The sequence below is a fragment of the Macrosteles quadrilineatus genome, unplaced genomic scaffold (assembly GCF_028750875.1).
Source record: "Macrosteles quadrilineatus isolate MER2022 unplaced genomic scaffold, UCM_ALF_1.0 Scaffold_2__2_contigs__length_208266976, whole genome shotgun sequence".
NCBI lineage: Eukaryota > Metazoa > Arthropoda > Insecta > Hemiptera > Cicadellidae > Macrosteles > Macrosteles quadrilineatus.
The window spans coordinates 75,858,178-75,880,559 of NW_026542595.1; the positions used below are offsets into that span (position 1 = coordinate 75,858,178).

General features: G+C 33.2%; 2 protein-coding genes across 2 annotated transcripts in view; one reads left to right on the top strand and one right to left on the bottom strand.

Annotated features, from left to right (window-relative positions):
* The first annotated feature begins 2,789 nt into the window (after positions 1 to 2,789).
* Positions 2,790 to 21,217, top strand: LOC128984439 (uncharacterized). The gene is made up of 4 exons (XM_054403759.1): positions 2,790 to 2,952; positions 8,189 to 8,487; positions 14,848 to 14,984; positions 21,008 to 21,217. The coding sequence occupies exons 1-4, from the start codon at positions 2,790 to 2,792 to the stop codon at positions 21,156 to 21,158; spliced, it is 750 nt and encodes a 249-aa protein (XP_054259734.1). The 3' UTR covers positions 21,159 to 21,217.
* Positions 21,218 to 22,150: 933 nt separating this feature from the next.
* The window catches only part of LOC128986209 (phospholipase A-2-activating protein), a 34,233-nt gene continuing 34,001 nt past the window's right edge, over positions 22,151 to 22,382 (bottom strand). Inside the window, exon 15 of the mRNA XM_054406429.1 lies at positions 22,151 to 22,306. Coding sequence (XP_054262404.1) covers positions 22,304 to 22,306 — 3 coding nt within the window. The 3' untranslated portion in view covers positions 22,151 to 22,303. The remainder of the gene's footprint in view (positions 22,307 to 22,382) is intronic.

Consider the following 22,382-nt stretch of genomic DNA (forward strand, 5'->3'; position numbering starts at 1 on the left):
GACTGGATTTGTTCATTGCACCAGTATCACCTGTCTTATTTGTGGATGCTCAAGTTAGGGACACTCTCTAAACGTATTACAAGGTACCCACTCATTCGTAGAAATCTTAAAATCGTGTATGAGTCTTAACTTTTGTCAACCATGAAAAACACCTGAATTTTGCTGTGAAACCTCAGAAGTATGAATGAGCTGATACCGATTCAGGAATTGGGATATCATCGATTCTTGTTGCTTTGTATGCTAAGTGCTACCCCAGAATCTCCCTAGATAACTTAGACATCTTCCGTAATTGTGTTGCGTCTACGTCATAAATGTTGATTGTCAAAACTTTGTTAACGATCTCTTTTTTAGATTTCTGTACCAAAAAAGGTTGAAATCAGTAAATTCTCAGAAGAACGGAGATTGCAATTTACCTCATGTTCAAGTCTTCAGCATTTCTACTTCCAAATATTCAGTTAAATGTTAAATGCTTATCTGATTTGACCTTAATGGTTAATTTTAAAAAACAGCTTATAGTTTTTATTCATTTTATATATTGGCATAGATTAAACATTCTCCCTTGTGTTGGTTGGTTTATTTATATTTTATTTTGTGTATTTTCTACACCAATGTCATTTTTACGTTTTGAAATAGGATGGTCCAATTCCAAACCCTAGTCTTGTAACTATCTAAAGTTGATCTTTTTGTTAGATAGCATCATTAATTCATAGTCCAAGGGTATGGACCTTCAGATTTGAAGGCGAGCACTATAACCACTCGGTTACCACTACCAGACAATTATATGATATTGGTCTGGAATTAGAATCACATCCTGGGTTCTGGCTGTTGACTGCACACGGCAAAATAGGTAGTGTGTTAATTAAGTCATAAAAAATATACATATATCAAGTATGACCGTGGATAAACCGTGACTTGAATTTTCAAGTTTGAGTGGGGACCCTGGTATAATGCATACCACATAGTATTCTCAACAGACTTGTCTTTTTAGAGACCAATTCTTGAATAGGTTTTTTCAAGTTTTCCTTTAGTCAGTTGAGTGGTTACTTTATTTAGGTAGTTGTTTATATATTTGTTATTAATGTTTCAATATGATAAACAGTAATCGACAGTGTTCCAGTAAAAAGTGATTATGTTAAACCAGCAGCTTCTTACCAAGGTTTTCAACTCTTGTGATAGGTAGTAACTATCTGTTTTGTGTTAAGAAAGATATACGCTTTTTTGCTAAGGTTTGCCATTGATCAAGTGAAGCACAGTGTAATGATACATGAAACAGTAACTCCAACTAAACTTTATTTCATGGATTCAATTTTGTTAATAGTTTCATGATTTGTTGTTGGCTTTTAGCTTAGAACCTCGTATTTTATTACATAAACCATTGTTAAGGTGTTTAAAATGTAGTGTGATAACTAAAATAGTTAGAACATCAAAGATCACAAAATGAGAGTTATTATTATTCATATTTAGCTAACCAAAATCACAGAATAGGAAGATAGTGTTGATGAAGAACACTGTTATAGGTTTATTAAGGAACCAGAAATTGTTATTAAACTAATAGAAAATTAAATAACTGTGTGTTAAAAACAGTTAAGTTATTTAAATTTGTAACTTGGTAATATTTTTATCTCATAGACTAAGTCATTTTTTGAGTTAATAAACTGTCTGCCTTGTATTTTTATAAGAAAATCACTGATTTATTTCTACCATTCATCCCAGGTATACATATTAAGTAACACACTTTGTCATCATTTTAATATATTCAAACAAAAATTATCCCTCATACATTTCTTATGGACGTTTGAGACACTAGTTCAATCCACATGCTAGAGGTAAGAGACAAAGAGTTACTATCAAGATTTTTATTATTGATGCTCATTGATCTGATCGATTTGTAAATTAAAAATAATAGTTGTCAAATTGTTTTTTTCAATAAAGAATAGTTTGCAAATACAATTTTCTTGATTGAATTTATGCAAATCCATTTCTCCTGACTTAATATCTTTCCTTATCTTGAAAGTAAGTTTTTGAATCATACTCTGGGCAACAGCAGAGCTGGACAAGGGGAGTGGATGTTGTGGAAACTAACCAAACCCTCCTAAACCAAAAATGCAAAATATGATGCAGAGATGGTGAATGGTGAACTATGGGAGTTAAATTTCTAAACACTGGGACGGGTGGTGTCGTCCTGTAATCCAGCTACTAGGTCACGAATTGTGGATATTTATAGGGATGCACTGTGGATACGATGCTCCCTGGTGTGGATTAACGTCCGCACTAGTGAGTACTAAGACTATCCGCAGTACTATCCTAATAATTAGGCCAATTCGTTAATTACGAGGAAAAAATGTGGTTCGGATTCCACAATAAACTGTAGGTCCCTTAGTTGCCATTAGCTGTATGGGCTATTATATTAATTAACAGCTGTGTATCGCGCCACTCATCCTACACTCACCCTTCACTCATATTTGGGTTAAAATACGCACATAGTGGCGTCCCCATCTTAAATAATTGATAATTGATTGAATTGAATTGAAACAAATGTATGAATAGAGACAAGGATAATACTCAAAGTTTTTAATTGGAGAAATATTCTTCAGAGCAATAATATAAGTTAGATGAAGCTGGAGTTATTTACCAGTTACCTAATTTTTGGCCACACTTAGTCACACTAGGTAGCATTGTTTTCCCTACAAACATGAACAATGGGCATTGTCATAATCCTTCATGCTTGGCGAAATGTATACTTTCTTGAACTGAGCTGAAATAAAATTAGTTGTTACTTGGTCTTTACAATGGAAGGAGTATGGGTACTTTTGGCGGGTTTGGTGTGCATTAGTGAGGCTATACTGGTATCCAACAATGGGTCAGGTGATCTCAACAATACTGGCAAGTCTGAACAGCTGATTACTCAAGAAACTCAGGTCAAAAGATCTGCTTTTGGAGGTTACTATCCAGGTAAATAATATATTTCTCATATTTATTTGTAGGGCACAGTGATCTGAAAATCTCATGTCCATCCAGCTTTCAAAATTGGATATTAAGTGTGTTATGCTACTTCCTTAAACACATGTTTACAACATGTTCTATTTCAAATTTCATATGTCCTTTTAAAAGAAGTACAGTGTCATCTTTGACTTATTACAACCGATTTCCAGTATGGTATCAAATGTCGATGGTATCACCTTTTTAGAAAAGTTTAAAATTAAAAAAAACATAATTGCTCATAGCAGCTGTGACTGTTTTCAAATGTATGGTAATCAAATTTTTCTTGTGAAAGCCAAAACTCATTTCTATTGTAGACTGTTATATAAAGTATTAAAACTAAAATGTTTTTTCTTTTGACGAAATCCATCCAGTCACTACTGGTCAACGATGGATACATGGTATAAAGGCGTGTTCATACTCGTATATCCACCACACCCCCACACCCGTGTCTAAGTTTAAAAAAAAAATGTAAATGCCTTATAAACAAACAAATAAAGTTACCATATCTGTAATGATTACTAGTCAATTGTTCTGCCGTGCTTCGCAACAGGGCAAGAATACCTAAGAGAATACTGCGGGTCTCTAAATCTACTGTAACAAAAAACAGTTGCACAGACTTACCTTACTTAATCAAAACTAATAACTTAATCGTTATGTCTGAGATGAGAATCAAAAGATTAACTCTGAGAAAAATTACAAAAAAAAAACACCAAACAATAAATAAAAACAACTAACAGCTAATGCATTATCAATATTTTAAATGTGGTTAAATACAGCCCTTAAATTGAGGTTTTTGCCCTTTCTTGCTTCTAGTTTATCGAAAAACTGATGTTTGTTTGGAAAGTTTCACATCAAGACCTTTGATTCAAGTATCAAAAAAGATTATTCAGTGTAATATCTGTGTTATAATAGACTTTGACTATTCTATTATCCACTAGTCAATTATAAAAGTAAATAAATAATTTAGAAACCGTATGTACTATATGAGTTTAATTTAATTGACATCAAAATATGCCTACTTTACCATAGGTATTTTCTTTATTTAAACACGTTTCCTACCGATCGTCACACTTCTCTGTAACTGAGGGATGAGTATAGTTGGTAGCTAATGTGTTGAGGAACTCTAAACTGCATGGACAAAGGAAAAGTAAAACTTCTTTAAATGATTGACTAAATTTAATACTTTTCAAGTTTCTTTAAATAAATTTTTAACAAAAGGGGAAAAATACTCTAAACCATCATATCGATGGTTAGAAACACACGTATGATATGTCCATTTTACCAAACTTTCGAGAAACGCAAAAAGAAGTTTTGTTTCTAACATTATTTTAAAATCCTTAATTGTACTTAATATACTAGGGTAAAATATGAATGCCTATTTAATATATTTTATGTTTTAAGTAGTTGTTTACCGTTATTTAGTCTACTTTGAGAGAAATTAAATTATATTTTGGAAGAAGTCGGACATGTAACTCTTGTGCACTAAGCAAAACCTGGAACCACGGACATAAAACATCTGTGCATAACACAAAGTGTCTAAAAAGAGATTGTTTAAAATTAATAGTTAGGATAACTCCTGTTCTTTTTTGAACGTAAACAAGACTTCTATTTTACCATATGACACTTTCAATTACTAATCATTAATAGCAAGTACCCTGTTAGTAAAAATAAAACATGTGACTAAAACAGTAGAAAAAAAACGTAATATTAAATCTATAACAGAGATTAAAGGGCTGGTTTGCCAGTTTTACACAATTCATTGCAGAATAATTATGACATTTATTTTAGCATGAAAGTTAAAAAATAATTTTGAATTTATATTTTATAACCAATCAATCAGTAATCAATTAATTTACTGATTAATTTACAATCAATTTAATTTATTTTAATCAATTAATTGTCAAACTTCAGCCATTTCAATTTCAACCAATTAACTGTTTTTCTTTTGATATTGATTGTCCTATTTTGGATGGCAAGTTTGCCTAGGCTTGTTAGATCATAAATGTCATTACAGTATATTTTCGAATTTTAACATTGTAAGGTTTGGGTTTTTTCCTAGACATCTCAAGAAGTACACCCCATTCCTCAGTCGTGTAAATCTTTTTGTGTTTACGTGCTCTCTCAATTGTAGAGTGCATGGAATCTGCTTCAAAGTACGTGTGGCCAGGTTCCATGTACTTCATATCTACATTTTCTTTCAATGTTTGTCTTATTTACAATATACAACATTGCAGAGCCTATGAACTGATTTCTGTTTTGCCCTCCACATGTGTCAGAATAGGTTGTAACATGTTTGAAATGAGTAGGTAGGTTTTTCATGTATATTATAAGGCCTGTACGGATTTAACTTGAACCATTCATTCCATTCCTCTTGTCCCATACATGACAGAATCCATCTGAATTAGAATCTAAAATTGTGAAATTGTAAACAGAAAGTTTCCGTTTATAGTAAATTTTACAGTCCCCAGCAAATGGTACCATAAACACAGCTTGTAAATCAAAAGTAGCTGTTACTTGATCTTTTTCTTTAGAGTTCATGTCTTTCTTCTTCATGTCCATTGCTTCTGTTTTTCGCCTTGCATGTGTTTCGTAGTTCTCACCAAATTTAGTTTTATCTTCAGCAGCCCGATACTGAAGCACAATACTGGTTACATTTGGAACATTGATCTTTTTTAGGGACAAATGTTGTCAGGGGAGGATCATAGGATTTGAAAACTGAATGAAACACACCATTTTTTACAGGATTTACGTTTTCCTTTGTGCAAACTCGTCACATACTATCTGTAAAGTTCAGAAACATTTAACTCTGGAGAGAGACAGAGTTTTTTTTAGTCCTTCCTACAATAGTGCGACTCCATCCTTGGAAACTGTCTATGTGTTTTTAACATGTTCTATTTCCTCAGGCTTTGAAGCATTTGGAACGAGCCTGCCTTTCCTACCATCTTCTCATAAAAATACTCTACTTGAAGATGTTTTTTCCAAAGCCAGTTAAATTATTTGAGTGCTTATCTGAAATAAGGCACAAAGGAACTTTTGACATACATTTCTGTGTTTCTTTTTAGCACTTCTGGCTTACCTGTAGGGGAGCATAGCAAAGCTGAAATATTTTCCACCTTTGTAAATAGTTTGTGATGAGCATTTCCATCTGTTTTCTGCTTTAAAATCTCCAACATTTTCAATCCTCGACTTTTAGGATCCATTTTTAAACAATCCTTTCTTTAAAAACTGATAAAGCCAACATAGAAGAATAAAATCTTACTGCACAACAGTTCCATGTCCAGATGTTCAACGAACTGTTGGAATTAAAGTACAAGCGTATTCTGCACAACAGTTTTATGTCCCGGACATGTGGCATGTGTGCATAAAAATAAATCTGGTATGTACTTACAATCAGCTGCTTGACCACAGAGGAATAAAATCTTACTGCACAACAGTTCCATGTCCAGTTGTGTAATACCCTGTGAGCAACACAACAACATATTCTTCTGCACAAGAGTTTTACGTCCGGACATAAGATGTGTGTGCACACAAACCAAGATACCCAGTAATAAAGCTACTATTACTCTGTAAAACTTAAGGACATAACACAGGTGTGCACTTTATAATGAGTCAATACTCAAGACTCTGTATTTTCTTTTGTTATTTATTTAAAATTTTTGGGTTATATTGGACATATAACGAGTGTGCAGTTGTAAAGATGAAGACTCCACCAATTCAGTGGTAGCAGTATCTCATTTTACAAAAAAAATGGACATACTACATGTGTGCTTCTAACCATCGATATATGTATTATTCTCCTTACAGAGAATTAATGTTTTCTAAATCTATAGAACGTATTATTATTTAAGTGGATTCAATTTAAATTATCTTTAATCATTAAGTACATTAGGAATATATACATGAATAGTGTCACATTTATTTCTTAAATTATTTAAGTTATAATAAAACATATATGCTTATAGTAGATAACAGAAAATTTTTAAAGAACCAAGAACCAACAGAAAAAAATATTAATGAATTAGAAAAAAAAAACATATCACTTCAATAATTAAACACTCACAAATGTCGTAGCAATACTAATCTAAATGATCAATACATTCCTCATTTTAAATGCCATATCATACATTCAAATTGTAGTATCTGTGAGACTAACATCCCTAAAATATCAGGACACGTAAAATGCTTTTTAGCGAATTTCCCATATAGGGAATAAGCTATTACCGTAGTACTCATGGTAAGACCTGGACGCGGGACCGATTTTTTTTCGTTTCGAGGTCCCTAGAGACCAAAAACACCATCCGTTCAAATTCATATATATATATATATTTGTCCGTTAGCACGATAACTCGAGCAAAAATGATCCGATTTTGATGAAATTTGGTACAAACGTGTAAACCTACGTTTATTCGGACGAGTTCGCGATCCAGCATGATCGGACCATGGGAGCGGGGGTTTACGGGGGGTTTTATGGGGTAAAAATAGGTTTTTCGCATTTTTTACCCAAAAAACATAAAATTTAGCAATTTCTTTCCAAACCATTTTGTAGAGCTTAAAAAAAATACAGTAATTTAGTATATTGAAGCGTTATTATGCGCCTAATGGTTACGGAGAAAATTCCAAAAAATTGTAAATTTAAAATTCCCATGTTATTCTTATGGAGAATAAGTAAACTGTTGTAGTTTGCTTGTTTATGAACATATTTTTATCAAATTTGAAAAATGTTTTTATTTCTTACTAACTATTAACATAAAAAAAAAGTTTTACCTCCCTGATGCAGAAACCTAAGTACTTGTTAAACTAATTCTATTTAAATCGGGAATAAATGTTATATTTTTAAGTAGAAATTTCAGTGTAAATCAAATGGAAATTCGCTTAGTCTGCAGGTTTGCTGCGGCGGGGGTATTTATTTTTCTAGGTTTTTTTGTAATTTATTATTACAGTTTCAAACCCAAACAAGTTAAACATATACCAGCAGATAAAACGTATAAAGATCAAGAAATAAGTAAAATGTAGGCTACTTCTGGCACCTTTACAAGGGTCACGAGGACAGTTGGCTCAACCTGCATTGCAATAAAGAAGATGGTTCCAATACTGTGAACAGCACAAACCTCCCTTACGATCTGTAATGCATGGAACCGAGTATAATATGTACTGCCAATTAACACCATTTAAATAAATAAATTAACAATCTCATTTGTACCTGCAGATGAATATGGCTATGGCTTAGGCAATGGGTATAGCCATGACCACGGGGCGGAGTACTACCCCAACCATGACCATGGAGCTGACTATCACCCCCAACATCACCATCATTCCTACCACCATGACCCTTTCAAAACCTTGCTGGTGCCACTGGCAGGCGTGGCTCTACTGGGCGCAGCGGCCATCTTTGCCTCCAACCCCATCCTGCTGCAACTGGGGGTATTACGAGGCAAACGCAGACGCAGGGACCTAGGAGAGAAACAGCTGCAAGATCTAATCATGCTGGAGAAGTTTGTCAGTGAAGTAAGAAAAAATTCAAATTTTTATTTTTGAATATTTGCATTGCATTTGTTTCATCACATACAACTTAATGTTGTCTTTTCGTGGTGAAATATGAAAAAAAAACACTCCAGTGGGCATGATGAAATTCCTGTAACAATAATAAAGGCTGCAAAAACCTACATCAGCAAAATTGTTTGTCATCTGATCAATTAATTCTTCGTTTGTTTCAGGCATTTTCCTAACATATTAAAGCAGGAAAAAATAATTCCTTTACACAATAAAAAGGCCCTGAAAATGTATCCAATTATCGACCAGTGTCTGTTCTTCCTTCTATTTCTAAAGTGTATGAAAAAGCCGTCTACGTACAATTAACAAAGTTTTTGGGAAATTTAATATTTTGGATGATAATCAGCATGGATTCCGGGATGGAAGATCAGTTGTGAGCGGAGCTGTTTCTTTGATCGAATCAGTCATTGAATCAGTAGACAAAGGACATTATACAATTGGCAAATTTATGGACCTTTCTAAAGCGTTTGATAGTGTAAAACATAGTAAATTACTAGAAAAACTTAAAATAATTGGAATAGGCCTATCAAAAAGAGCTCTTATTGGTTTTCTCCCTATTTGACAAATAGATCTCAATTCGTGGAAATTACCCATTTCGCGACCTTAGAACAGTAGGGTTCCAAAAGGGTCAAGCACAACTTTTCAGGAGAGCCTTTCAAAGTTTCAGCATTTCAGAAATAATACTTCTAGGCTTGGGATAGCACCATAGAATTTTCTTGTTTCTTACCTTTACTTGAAAGTATCTTTTAAATCAACATTATTTACAAGACAATTTTCTGCATTTTCTATTAAGTGAGCAACCTTATAGCTCTTAGCTGAGCGTTTGAGTTCTGGAATAAGGTTTTAACCCTTTGATTCACAGTGGTATTATCAGGATACCACTTGTAAAATAATTTTTACTGCATTGATGCATACTGGTATTGTGGAAATACCATACCAGGGGCCTAGTCAGTGCTGTAACCTAGCGTATTTTGGAGGAACTAGTAGCTTCTAGATTAATTTAGTATTAAAGTTGAAGTTTCAAAGCGTCGTTGCATGCTACAGGCTACAGGCTGTTATGCAGAGGTTTTGACTGTCTTGTATACCCTTCTATTACATATAACAAAGTAAGACATATGTTTTTATGTTGAATTAGACACTATGTAATTGTTATATTGCGTCAAAAACACTGTTTTTGTTCAAACTGAAAGTTTATTTTGCCAAATATAGGTGGTATACCTACAATACCACTATGCTACTAACACTAGACATATTTTGTTGTTGCCTTACTAAGCTAAAATATAATTTCAAGCATATTTTGTGATAACTTTCGTTATTTTTTTTAGGTAACTCAGTCATATAAATTTTACTTACTATATTTTAAATATTTATTTATTATTCTCAGATATCCAAAAGACATGACTGAAGACATCTTACTAACAGAAATTCTAAATGATGGTTGCTAAGATGAAAAGGTTTATCAGATAATTGACCAGATGACAGTAGTCTCTCTTCAGCAAATATAATCATCTTCATTGATGAAAATACATAATTTATTTTTATCATTATAAATCACCTATTGCGTTTGGAATCATAACCCAGGTGAAGCAATTCCGTATCTCCGTCACGAATGGCTTACACTCAAAATCGACGAAAGGCAAAGGAAAGGCTAAATTAAATTTGATCAAACATAAATTTAAAATGCCAGTAGAAAAGAGGCTCAAGGAGAACGTTCACATGCCCATAATATCAACATGGACGAGATGCAACTTATGCAGAACAAAAGAGAAAAAGATTCGCTCATACTGGGAATGTAACGAGCGCAAAGTGTGCTTATGCTAGACAGACAAAAAATGGTTTTTATGAGTTTCACAACTGAACTAAGATAAAGATTAATCTTGAATCTTAAGATTGGAGAATACGATGTTGTACAATGATTCTCTGGAAACTTGTTATTTTATAACAGACCTTCAAATGTATTCAGTATTGTCATACAAATGTATTTACGAGTACTAATATCTTGAGCTAATTTACTATTTTTCACATAGATTAGATAAGTAATCTTTTTATTACAATACATGAACAGGTAAATAATTGTTTCTTATCTGTAACATATTGGTAGGTTTTACGTTTCAAGGAAGGTTTTTAATATTTTATATGCACATTAGACTACGCACTGATACACAGTGGTATATATAGAATACCACCTCGTTTTTTATTAATAAAAATTATAAAAACAAAATTAAATTTTTTAAATTATTTTTCCTGAGCTCTGACACGGTTAAGGTTACCAAAAAACATCAATTCAGTAAAAATTGAAATAAAAAAATTTTCCTGTGCATCAAAGGGTTAAACAACCAGATAGAACCATTTTGTTTTCGTTTTTCTTAATAGCCTAGAGCATGAGAGTTGCAACTGCCAGTTAGAACCTTATTGGTTAGAAAAATCGCAAGATAGGTAGTAAATTCATCAAGGTGTTAACTTGCAATTGGAACCTTTTAACTGAATTTTCCTTAACAATATTGATGGATAGAACCTTATGGATTCAGCAATTGCAATTGGTTCACCGAGTTTTTGTAATAAATAGAAATTTATTTATTACAACTGTCGTCAGTTAGAACCTTACAGCCCACAGATTAACTGTGAAAGAGAGCTAGAAGGTTGCATCACTATTTAGTTACAACCATAATGCACCAATTAGAAATGTTATTTTGCAGATACATCTTCTATTTTTTCCTTTTTTTAAGAAAACTAGTGGCCATAGAGGTATAACACTTGTGAAAACATATAGAATGACAGTTGGAACCATATGACACCAAAATCTCATTTTCACCAAAATTGTCAGAACCCTATATTGTTTTGGACCCGCGATTTGACAAAAATCATAATAGAATTATCAAATCATCATCAACTTATCAACCAATTAAATTTGGGGTGCCACAAGGTTCAATTTTGGGGTCTTTGCTTTTTTTTGTTACCTTAAGGGCATGGAAGATACTTTAACCTACACAAGCAAAATTCTAAATTATGTCTTTACGCTGATGATTCTAATTGATTGTATCATCTAACTCTCCAACTGAAATTATTACATGTAGAATTAGAGAATATTGGAAACTATTTCTACAATAATAACTTATTATTAAATTCACAAAAAACTAAATTTATAAATTTCAGAACAGCACAGAACAGAATTACAAAAGAGCCGGCAATAACTTACAACTCAAATAACATTCAAAAGGAAAATCAATTTTCTGGTATTAACAATAGATGAAAATTTGAATTGGGATAAACACACACAGAAAGTTTTAACCAAAACTATCTCTGGAATGTTCGCATTATCAAAAAGGTCCTTTTTTTGTAATTTGAAAACACTAAAAAGTATATATTTTACACACATTCACTCCCATGTTTCATTCGGTTTAGCATTATATGGGTCAACAAAAATATTAAATATGGATAGCATTCTGAAGCGACAAAAAGTAACTATCAGAATTATGCTTAAGCTTAAACGAGATGAATCGGCAAAAGAACATTTTAAGAAATTACAAATTTTTACAGTTTATGGACAATATATATTTATGAAACAATTCTTATCGCTAAAAAAATGAATCGGAGCAAGTAATAAATTCAGTGCATTCTTATAATTTTAAGGAGGAGCGTCCAGCCTCACAAATTAAAATATAAAAAAACCCTCATATGCTGGTAACGATTTTCTAAAATTATTTGTCCCTGAATTCATAAAAAAAGAAACAAACCTATCTAAATTCAAGGTAATTCTAAAACAGCATATAATAAATCTAGTATTATATTCTTTTGATGAATAAGTATTCTGACACTATTCACTGTACCACCAATGTACATGATTTACGAATAAAGATGTTTGAATATGGATATGAAAATATATACATATCCTCTATGCAGATGATAGAGCATAGAGGGGGGGGGGACCATTGTAAATGGGAGTGTTAATAATCTGCAATAATAAATCTAGCATTATATTCTTTTGATGAATTTTCCACCTCCCATATAGAAATAGTATTTTTATTTTAAGGTAAACCTAAATTACTTGGACGTATCAAAACTGTAGAAACAATAGAACAATTCAAAAAGGAAGTACCTCTCTAAGTTGTTAAGGCATATTATAAAGTTCAAGTCTTTCATAAATAATGATGTGTTGACTTAATTTTAGTAGTTTTATGTTTTCTTTTTAGCACTGTACTTGAAATTTCACCTGTTAGGTGTGCTTTGCTGAATTTTATGTAACGTAATGCGAAAATAAAGGATTGACTATTGACTGTTACCATAGTAAGACCTATAGACCCGGGACCAATTCACTTCTTAGTTTTGAGGTCTCCATAGAGGCCAAAAACACCGACCATTCAAATTCATATGTATATGTGTACAGTATTATAGGCCTGTTAGCATGATAAGTCAAGTAATTAAAAAATGGAATAAAAAATATTCCAATAAAGAAATATTAAATTTTACTTATTCGTGAAGACAATTTTTGTTTGATGAGCATCATGCAATTCTTAAAACAATTTTAAGATTAAAAGTGAAGAATTTTTGAGATTTCAAGATGGTAAAATATATTTCCTTTGGATGAAATTAAAGAGATAAACAAAAAGATAACCTGAGTTAATTGAGTTACTCTTCCATAACTGACACAGGATGTGAACAAAGACAATGGACAAGGAAAAGTCAGGTTTTTAGGTTGGCGACACTGATTATCTCATTTCTCTTGTTTTGTCTGTAATTGGCCAGCTGAAGTAATAAAAATATAGGTTGGCTATACAAAATACGGTGGGGCACACGGAAGATTTCTCAGGTGCCGTTTGACGTCACTAACTGCTGACGTCACTAACTGCTGCGTCTGAAGAAACAGACAATTTTATAATTTTCTATTATTAAATTCAACTAACATAACCTAACCAAACTAACCAAACGTGCTGATAATGGAAAAATCTAATAAAGGTTTACTAATTTAAAAAATAGTTTTGTTCATAAAATACAATTATAATTGCCTAAAATTTAATTTTTTAATTATAAAATTAAACTGTCATAACCTTACCAAACCAACCAAACTTGCTGATATGAAAAAATTGTTGATAAAAAGTTAGTGCCGCCGGCGGGATTCGAACCCGGAACATTCGGAATATCAGCCCGCATTGCTATCCACTGCACCACCGAGGCCCATGGCTCAAATCCTCCTAGGGCTCATTACCGTATCGTTGCGGTATTGGTGTTCCCTCAAAGTGACGTCAGCAATTAGTGACGTCAAACGGCACCTGAGAAATCTTCCGTGTGCCGTTTCGTACAAAATATAGCTTGAAACAACATAGCCTACAAAAATAGTTTGATTGGGTTTACTGTTTAGTATAATAATACATACTGTGTTTATTATTGTTATTAAGGAAATTGGAATTTTCAAATAAAATAAATGCATTCAGTCTACTTATTTAAAAATACATTAATAAAATCAAATGACTGTGAATTGTGAAATGACACTGATTGTTCTATCTGCTGCACAAAACAGTCTACTATTAATTTTTAGAGAACTTAAAATAAATCTTCCCCTCTACTTTTTTGTAAATGTAATATATCAACACTGTCAGAAACTATTGTAGACATTATAATCAAATTTTCTCTTGAGACACATTGCTCACAACATTGTATTGTTCACATTGCTGGCTATCAATTTAAAATCAATGTATATTTTCTAAATGTGAGGCTCGGGTTATGTTGAGACTTGTAATTCAATGTAGCTTCCTACAAAAAAACATGATGCTAAATTTTATTTTTACCTATCTTAAAATGTCTGGTTTTGGAGATTAACTAGAATGTAGCAATTGTTAACACAATAACCTAGGGCAAACTTTGAATGTAATAATCATAATTCATAATAATTATCACTTGGATTAGATTTTTATTTTGACGCATCAGGGTGCGAATTTTAAGGTGAACGATGGGTGTTGAATGCATGAAATGACAGTTGGCTGTTTACATCACACAGGTTTATTACACAGAAACAGGTACTTTTCCACCCTAATTTTTCTGTGTAGTATGATGTAAGTATCGTATGTTACTCGCCCAGTAAGCTTTACGATACTCACATGAAAATCCCGCACGTGCTCGAAAGATAAAACACCACTTACCGTGCTATAGTAACGTAATATACTATTTCACAACAGTGTAATGCATGTGATCCCATGTAAAAGTTGCTGTGTGACTTGTCAGGGATATAATTCCCACAATATGTTTTTACAACCTGCTCAAATGGAATGTTATCTTTACCAAACAATTGGCTCTTGTACTGTATCATGTGTGACATTTCAGTTGCCTCTAGCAGAGGTTGAGCAGCAGAATCGCATGATGCTAGCGAGCTACCTGAGCTGCTCAGGAGGCTGTGTCCAGCGAGTAGCTTGCGAGCTGCATCACCACGGCTCTCCACAGGACATTCATGTGCTTGATATGTAAGTACGCCTACACAACTGTTCATTAACTACGTGGTGGGAAAGATGTCCCAGTATGTTAACTAATAAATTCCGTAATAGGTTAAAGATTTCCTTAACATAAAACATCCCCATTTTTTCAGTTTGTGTCATAAACTTATAACATTAGTTCGGAATAACGACACACTTTACACTTCAAAGTCAAAGCCAAACACAGGTTTGTTTGGGTAGGGCTGCTTGAGGCAGGGCCGCCCTGAGCGCCATGACTGTTGTGGTAAAAAAGATTTAACAACGTAATTGGTGAACATATAACTTATGTTACCAGAAAATCGTAAAAATATAATGAATGACAACTACTATTCTAAAAAAGGGGCAATCTGTAACTTTTCCTAACCTCAATTTCAACGTCAATTTCTCATAGTGATGTTGTCCTTTGTTCGTATCATAAATGAAATGTTTTTTATTGATTTAGTTTTAAGTAAATTATGTTAATAACATTTTGATCTTGAAAAATAGTGATAGTTTTTCTTTAAAATATTTGTTATCAGTTTCAACCAAAAATCTAGTTTGAATATTTTTATGGTAAAACAAAACTACTACTGTATGTATAGGTTTTATTTTTATAGAGTTTATAAAAAATACTTGCAAAACTTCTGATATCGAAACTCCCAAATATTCTCTTTGTAGGCCCCCCCTACAAAGGAGGGAGGGGGCACAAATTAAAATCTTACCCGGGGTGTCTATTACCCTCGAGGCGGCCCTGGCTTGAGGTTAACAGTGGTGAAGAGATGGACAGTGTTATGATGTGAGTGGAGTGGTGAAGAGATGACAGTGTTATGATGTGAGTTGCCTGGGTGGAGTGGTGAAGAGATGGACAGTGTTATAATATGAGTTGACTGGGTGGAGTGGTGAAGAGATGACAGTGTTATGATGTGAGTGGAGTGGTGAAGAGATGACAGTGTTATGATGTGAGTTGTCTGGGTGGAGTGGTGAAGAGATGACAGTGTTATGATGTGAGTGGAGTGGTGAAGAGATGACAGTGTTATGATGTGAGTTGTCTGGGTGGAGTGGTGAAGAGATGGACAGTGTTATAATATGAGTTGACTGGGTGGAGTGGTGAAGAGATGACAGTGTTATAATATGAGTTGACTGGGTGGAGTGGTGAAGAGATGACAGTGTTATGATGTGAGTGGAGTGGTGAAGAGATGACAGTGTTATGATGTGAGTTGTCTGGGTGGAGTGGTGAAGAGATGGACAGTGTTATGATGTGAGTGGAGTGGTGAAGAGATGGACAGTGTTATGATGTGAGTGGAGTGGTGAAGAGATGGACAGTGTTATGATGTGAGTGGAGTGGTGAAGAGATGGACAGTGTTATAATGTGAGTTGACTGGGTGGAGTGGTGAAGAGATGGACAGTGTTATGATGTGAGTGGAGTGGTGAAGAGATGGACAGTGTTATGATGTGAGTTGTCTGGGTGGAGTGGTGAAGAGATGGACAGTGTTATGATGTGAGTGGAGTGGTGAAGAGATGGACAGTGTTATAATGTGAGTTGTCTGGGTGGAGTGGTGAAGAGATGGACAGTGTTATGATGTGAGTGGAGTGGTGAAGAGATGGACAGTGTTATGATGTGAGTGGAGTGGTGAAGAGATGGACAGTGTTATGATGTGAAAGAGGGGGTTGAGTGGTGAAGAGTGTTACGATGTAAGTGGAGGTGGTGAAGAGTGTTATAATGTGAGTGGAGAGGGTGAAATAGTGAAGAGATGGACAGTGTTATGATGAGAGTGGAGAAGGTGTAGTGGTGAAGAGATGGACAGAGTTATGATTTGAGTGGAGAGGGTGGAGTGGTGAAGAGATGGACAGTGTTATGTTATGATGTGAGTGGAGAGGGTGGAGTAGTGAAGAGATGGACAGTGTTATGATATGAGTGGAGAGGATGGAGTGGTGAAGAGATGGATAGTGTTAAGATGTGAGTGGAGTGGTGAAGATATGGACAGTGTTATGATGCGAGTGGAGATGGTGCAGTGGTGAAGAGATGGACAGTGTTATGATGCGAGTGGAGAGGGGATTAGCTTTGCTTTATAGCCAAAGCCATTTATTGAAAATTGTACTGTTACATGGCGTCGTGACGTGATGTATATGGCCACTTGATCAAAAATTAAAATAATTGATATAATAATATTAATATTATAATAATATTAATATTATAATATTATAATTGATATTTGTATATTACACCAATAAACCAAGGATTGATTTATCCTTAGTTGGTATGAATTTATCAACTACAGTTTTTACTGTAAAATCATTTTTTCCATTCATCCTACTTGACCAATTTTTACGACTGAGGTATCATTTTAAAGCTTATGATCTGGCACACCTCACCTGTGAATAGTAATTAATAAAGATCATTTCCTTTAAGGCTTCGCCCCCTTACGTTTAGTTTATTTCTTGAGTCAATTTCCAAAGATCTAATTGTATTGACATACTTTCATTTGCAACGGTTCAAACAAAAATCGTAATTCAACAGCTGTTACTTTAGTTGAATGTTTAACCTCAGTCATTATTGTAAACACAAGACTAAACCATTTATGAAAATCTATCTATATCTATACTTATTTAATACGCAAGCAGGATTTTTGTGACAATTACTCCTCCGAAACTACTGAACCGATTGACATGTTTTTGGTGTCATTGGACAGAGCAGAACGTGAAGTTGTGCAGGAAACTTTCTTTTTATCGAAATAATTTGAGAGTGAGGCCCTGGGTCCCTTTAAAGGTTCGTATTTCTCCATAAGATTAACATGGGAAGCACAAATTGTTATGAAACTCCAGCTGTTGTCAGAAATTAAATAGTAATAAATGGTCTCAATGGAAGCATGAGAAAACTCACAATGTTTACCTTTGCTTTGACATTTAAATATAAACAACCAGAACTGTCAAATGCCTATTTAACAATTTCAGACACCTGGTCCAAAAAAAAAAAATATTTTACACAACTATGTGGTAGGTTTATTTAATCTTAAACTTCATGGTGGATTATTTATTCTAAATTTATTTCAATGATTATGAAACTGATTTTTTCCCGTTGCGAAGCACGGGTACAGCAACTAGTAATATACAAACCAGTTCTTTTATTCAGTTCCATAGTCCATTGTCTTTACATTTTCACACTTACAACAGATGTTTAATTGATTTTAGAAACAAAAGAAGACCGTGACCAGCTTAGTTTTATGATACTTTATTTGGTTTAATTTAATCAGTTGTGTACTACAACACAAATGGTAGGCCTAAATTTATAGAATGCAAAAAAGTAAATGTGAGTGCAGTTATGTTTAGATAAAATAAGAGTATTTTGTATTACCATTTGATAATTAAATATATCAATTATCAATCATTAAGATGGGGACGCCACTTAGGTGCGTATTTTAACCCAAATATGAGTGAAGGATGAGTGTAGAATGGTGTGTGATGATCTGTGTAGCTTTGTTACTGACTAAGATCAGCTGTTTCATTAGCCAGGATCATTTATTTAAAGCCCAATGATCAGGAACAGCTGGGTCCAGTTTCGAACCATCAAAAAGCTACGGACTTTTCTCAGGATCGAACCGGCAATAGTTACACTTATGCCAGAGATTTGAGAACACAAAAATCAATGGCGTACAATATAGTTATAGGTAACTAATAATTTTAATAAAAAAGGTTTGGAATTGTCATATGTTAAGTAACTATAGTACATTACGAAACGTATATGTAGTAGGCCTACACAGAAGTAATTCAATGCTTTGGGGAAATTTCTTTCTGAGCTCCGCGTGGATAGCCATATCCACTGAGTGTTTATAACAAAATTTATTTTAAGAGGCTGTAAAATTAATGTATTATTGATCAGCTGACATACAGGGTGAACATTTGTTGAGACACTTTAGACACAATCAAAAATTATGATTGAAAGTCAAATCAATAATACTTTAATACTTTACTTTGAAATGGCAACCAAAACAAAAGTAGGTAATTTAAGCCAATTATGGATGGAGATGAGTTTATTATGATTAGCGTGATCTTGTTGTCGTGTTAGTGTCTAAGGCCGACATATTCCGACATATTATAATGTAAGAGAAACCTTCATTTCTTGTTATTTTTGTATGTAAAATACAGATATTAAAGAACTTATAAACTAGTACTTATTTAATACGCAAGCAGGTTTTTTGTGACAATTACTCCTCCGAAACTACTGAACCGATTGACATGTTTTTGGTGTCATTGGAAAGAGCGTAACGTTAAGTTGTGCAGGAAACTTTCTTTTTAGGGAAATAATTAAGAGAGTGAGGCCCTAGGGCTCTTTAAAGTTTCGTATTTCTCCATAAGGATAACATGGGAGATAATTTTTATTTACAGAAACATATGTTTGTTACTTGAAAATAGTCAAAGTCTACTACATAATAATTGCTGTGTATTAAGACTGTTAATGTATACTACATTTCAATCAAGGATTGTGTACCTTAAAGTTTACTCATAATGGATCTTACTACTTTATTTCAAGGCTGGGAATAGTAAAATTTAGTTGAGAATAAGTTACCATGATTTAGAAAACTTTTACTATAGTAATTTATTTATTTAAATTCACAAATCTTTGACATTATTAATTCATTTGAATCAAAACAGCTGATTGACCAATCAAACTAATCATCTACTTCATGTGGATAATGTTGTTACACAAATATAGTTTTTTTTATACCAATAATTTGATTCTGTTTTACTTGTGGGTGTATTTTGAGTTTGCAGTTATGAAAGCACCAAGCCAAGTAACTTTTATTTAATTTTCTTTATAAACTAACAGTATTAATGAACTTGACAAGTCAGGTAATTAGTTGTCAGTATGCCAAGGGAAAGAAGAGTGGGTCCTCGAAAACAGACGAAAGCGGAGAAACCCATCTAGAAATTCCAACTGAGTTTTTAAATATAGAGGTTTGGATTGCCAAGACACAGATTAGACTAATAAAAGGGGGCAGTGGTTTTATTGATGAGGAATACATAAAAAAAGGGCCTCATTAATGGCACAAGGCGTCATGTGATCAGAACAGGTAACAACTTAATAGAATGTTAAGTCCTAACTGGAATAAGTGAGTGGGGACATATTTTGATTTTGAGGATAAAAATTTGCCCGTCTGAAACAAACTTACCTTTTAAAATGGAAAGATGCTAATTTCTATTTCTGGCATTTGCAGCACAAGCCCTTTAATTAAAAAGCAGCTCTGTTCTTACCCGGACCAATTTCAGTCATGAGTAACTATATTATATGTTGTTTTAAGTAAGGCTACATCTTTTAATAGGATACGCATATTCATTAAAGAAAATTCTGACTAGGGTAATATTCATGAAGGTAACTTTAAGACTAAAATCATAGTATTCATGGAAGTGCTTTTGTAATAAAAATATTGTTTTTAAGTGTTTATTTTTAAGAGTGTTTTCTTCAAATTATGAATTTGATGACCCTCAAAATATGCTACATAGGCCTATTGGTTTGATATAATAAAATGTTTTGTTAAATGCGTTTTTAAAAATCTATAAAAATAACTACCCAATAACATACTTGAACTAAAACACTTATCAATTTACTAAATATAAGACACACACAGCTAGAAAATGATTGTACTTCACCTCTAAGGCTACATAAGAATAATCCAATGATAATAATAAGGTTTTTTATGCTACGTATTTAATTTTCGACGTCGAGTCAATATAAAACACGATGAATTTGTTTTCTAAATTCATATGTTATTTTGCGGGGCATTGAGCCGCACAGGTTCACTAGTATATTGTAATTGGGCTACTTTTTTGACAACTGTGACCAGGTGAAGGTTGGTAAGTCACTCTTTACAGTGTATATATAATATCAACAAATTTAATGTAAATTGGTAGTTCTATTCACCTAATTGATAGCCAAACTGTTAAGCAAACATAGTCTTAAAAGGTAAATGGGTTCATTCACTTTTTCTATTTCTATACGTTTCTTTATTAACAAGAATAACACCTCTTTTATCTTGCAGGGTGATTTCTGAAATACTCAATAATGAGTATATTGATGATAAAATCAAAAAGAGTGTCACCAAAGCAAGGAAAGTTGGCCGCTCACGTGGAAGTTGCAAAGAATATCCATGTCAAGAACTGGACAAAATGAGGAATGTAGTGAAACATTAAAAAAACATAAGTTCATTGATCAACTTAACACTGGTCATATCCCTTATTGTTATATATCAACTCACCAAATGTTAATATATTTATAACAAACATTGTAACATTACATTGCATTGTAAATTAAATTTTGGTTGCACTATTGTTCATTGTATTTATTATTGTGTATACTTGTACTGTACAAATATAAAATAAATTATACAATTTTGTAACAAGAACTTGACCAAGCACTTGGAAGTTTTTGTTCAATCACTTATATTTATACAGTTCCCCAACCCTTAATCTTGAATAAATTGAAAAGTAAACTCAAAGTGTTACATTTTGTAAATTTAACTTTTTTTAGCACAAAAGTATCAACGAGAATGAAAATTAGTGTCTTCTTTTACATATTAACCAGGTTATGAGGCTTTGAAGTGACTTCAAGGTTTTTTTTATCCAAAACATGTTAAAGCCAAAGCAACCTTCATTAAAAAAATGAAATTTCAACTGTCCAAACACAAACATGTCAATCTAAAAAGAGTTGAGGAAATAAGTATTACGTTTGGATGTTATTTAGACTAAAAACTACTGTAGTAGTAAAACTAGCCAGGCACCTGTCATGATATGTGTTAACAGCTTGAATTAAACAAGTTTAGGCATACCTAGGGAATTATTACCATAAAATAACACATTACAATAAAATCCCCCAGAGGGCAAAGATTTTTACAACTAAATACTACATCAAAACATGATGAGGTGTAAAGCTGGGTTTTCCTAGGCGCGGAAGCGGAGAGAGGAACACGGAGAGCGGAAAAGAGATTAACATGGTGTTCCGCTCCGCTTCTAGGAAAACAGTAACATTAAATTACCTAAGACAAGTGCAGTCCTCTCTCCGCTCTCCTCTTCTGCGCCTAGGAAAACCCGGCTTAAGGGAATTTACCACTACAAAACCTTAAGATGTTAAAACTGTAAATCAGATAGGGATAACTGGATCATAGGTATGAAACAATACCCAAGTATAACTTACAATATGTTTACTTTTTACAATTAAATACAAATTCAAATTATAAAAATCCTTTGTTAAAGAAATAAATTATTACTTTATTAAGGAAGCAACGTGGCATGTATCACAAACATCTTTCAGCATTAACTTGCGCTTCAATCACTTTGTGTTACTGAAACAAAGAAAACAATATAATCATGTATATATGCGTAACAATGCATTAATCTAAGAATATATAAAAACAAATA

Bases quoted from the DNA above. Each gene is read 5' to 3' on its own strand.
- LOC128984439 (XM_054403759.1), top strand. From the start codon at position 2,790: ATGGAAGGAGTATGGGTACTTTTGGCGGGTTTGGTGTGCATTAGTGAG. The intron at 8,488-14,847 runs GTAAGAAAAAAT...GTGACATTTCAG, and splicing joins TGGAGAAGTTTGTCAGTGAA to TTGCCTCTAGCAGAGGTTGA. The intron at 14,985-21,007 runs GTAAGTACGCCT...TTTATCTTGCAG, and splicing joins GACATTCATGTGCTTGATAT to GGTGATTTCTGAAATACTCA.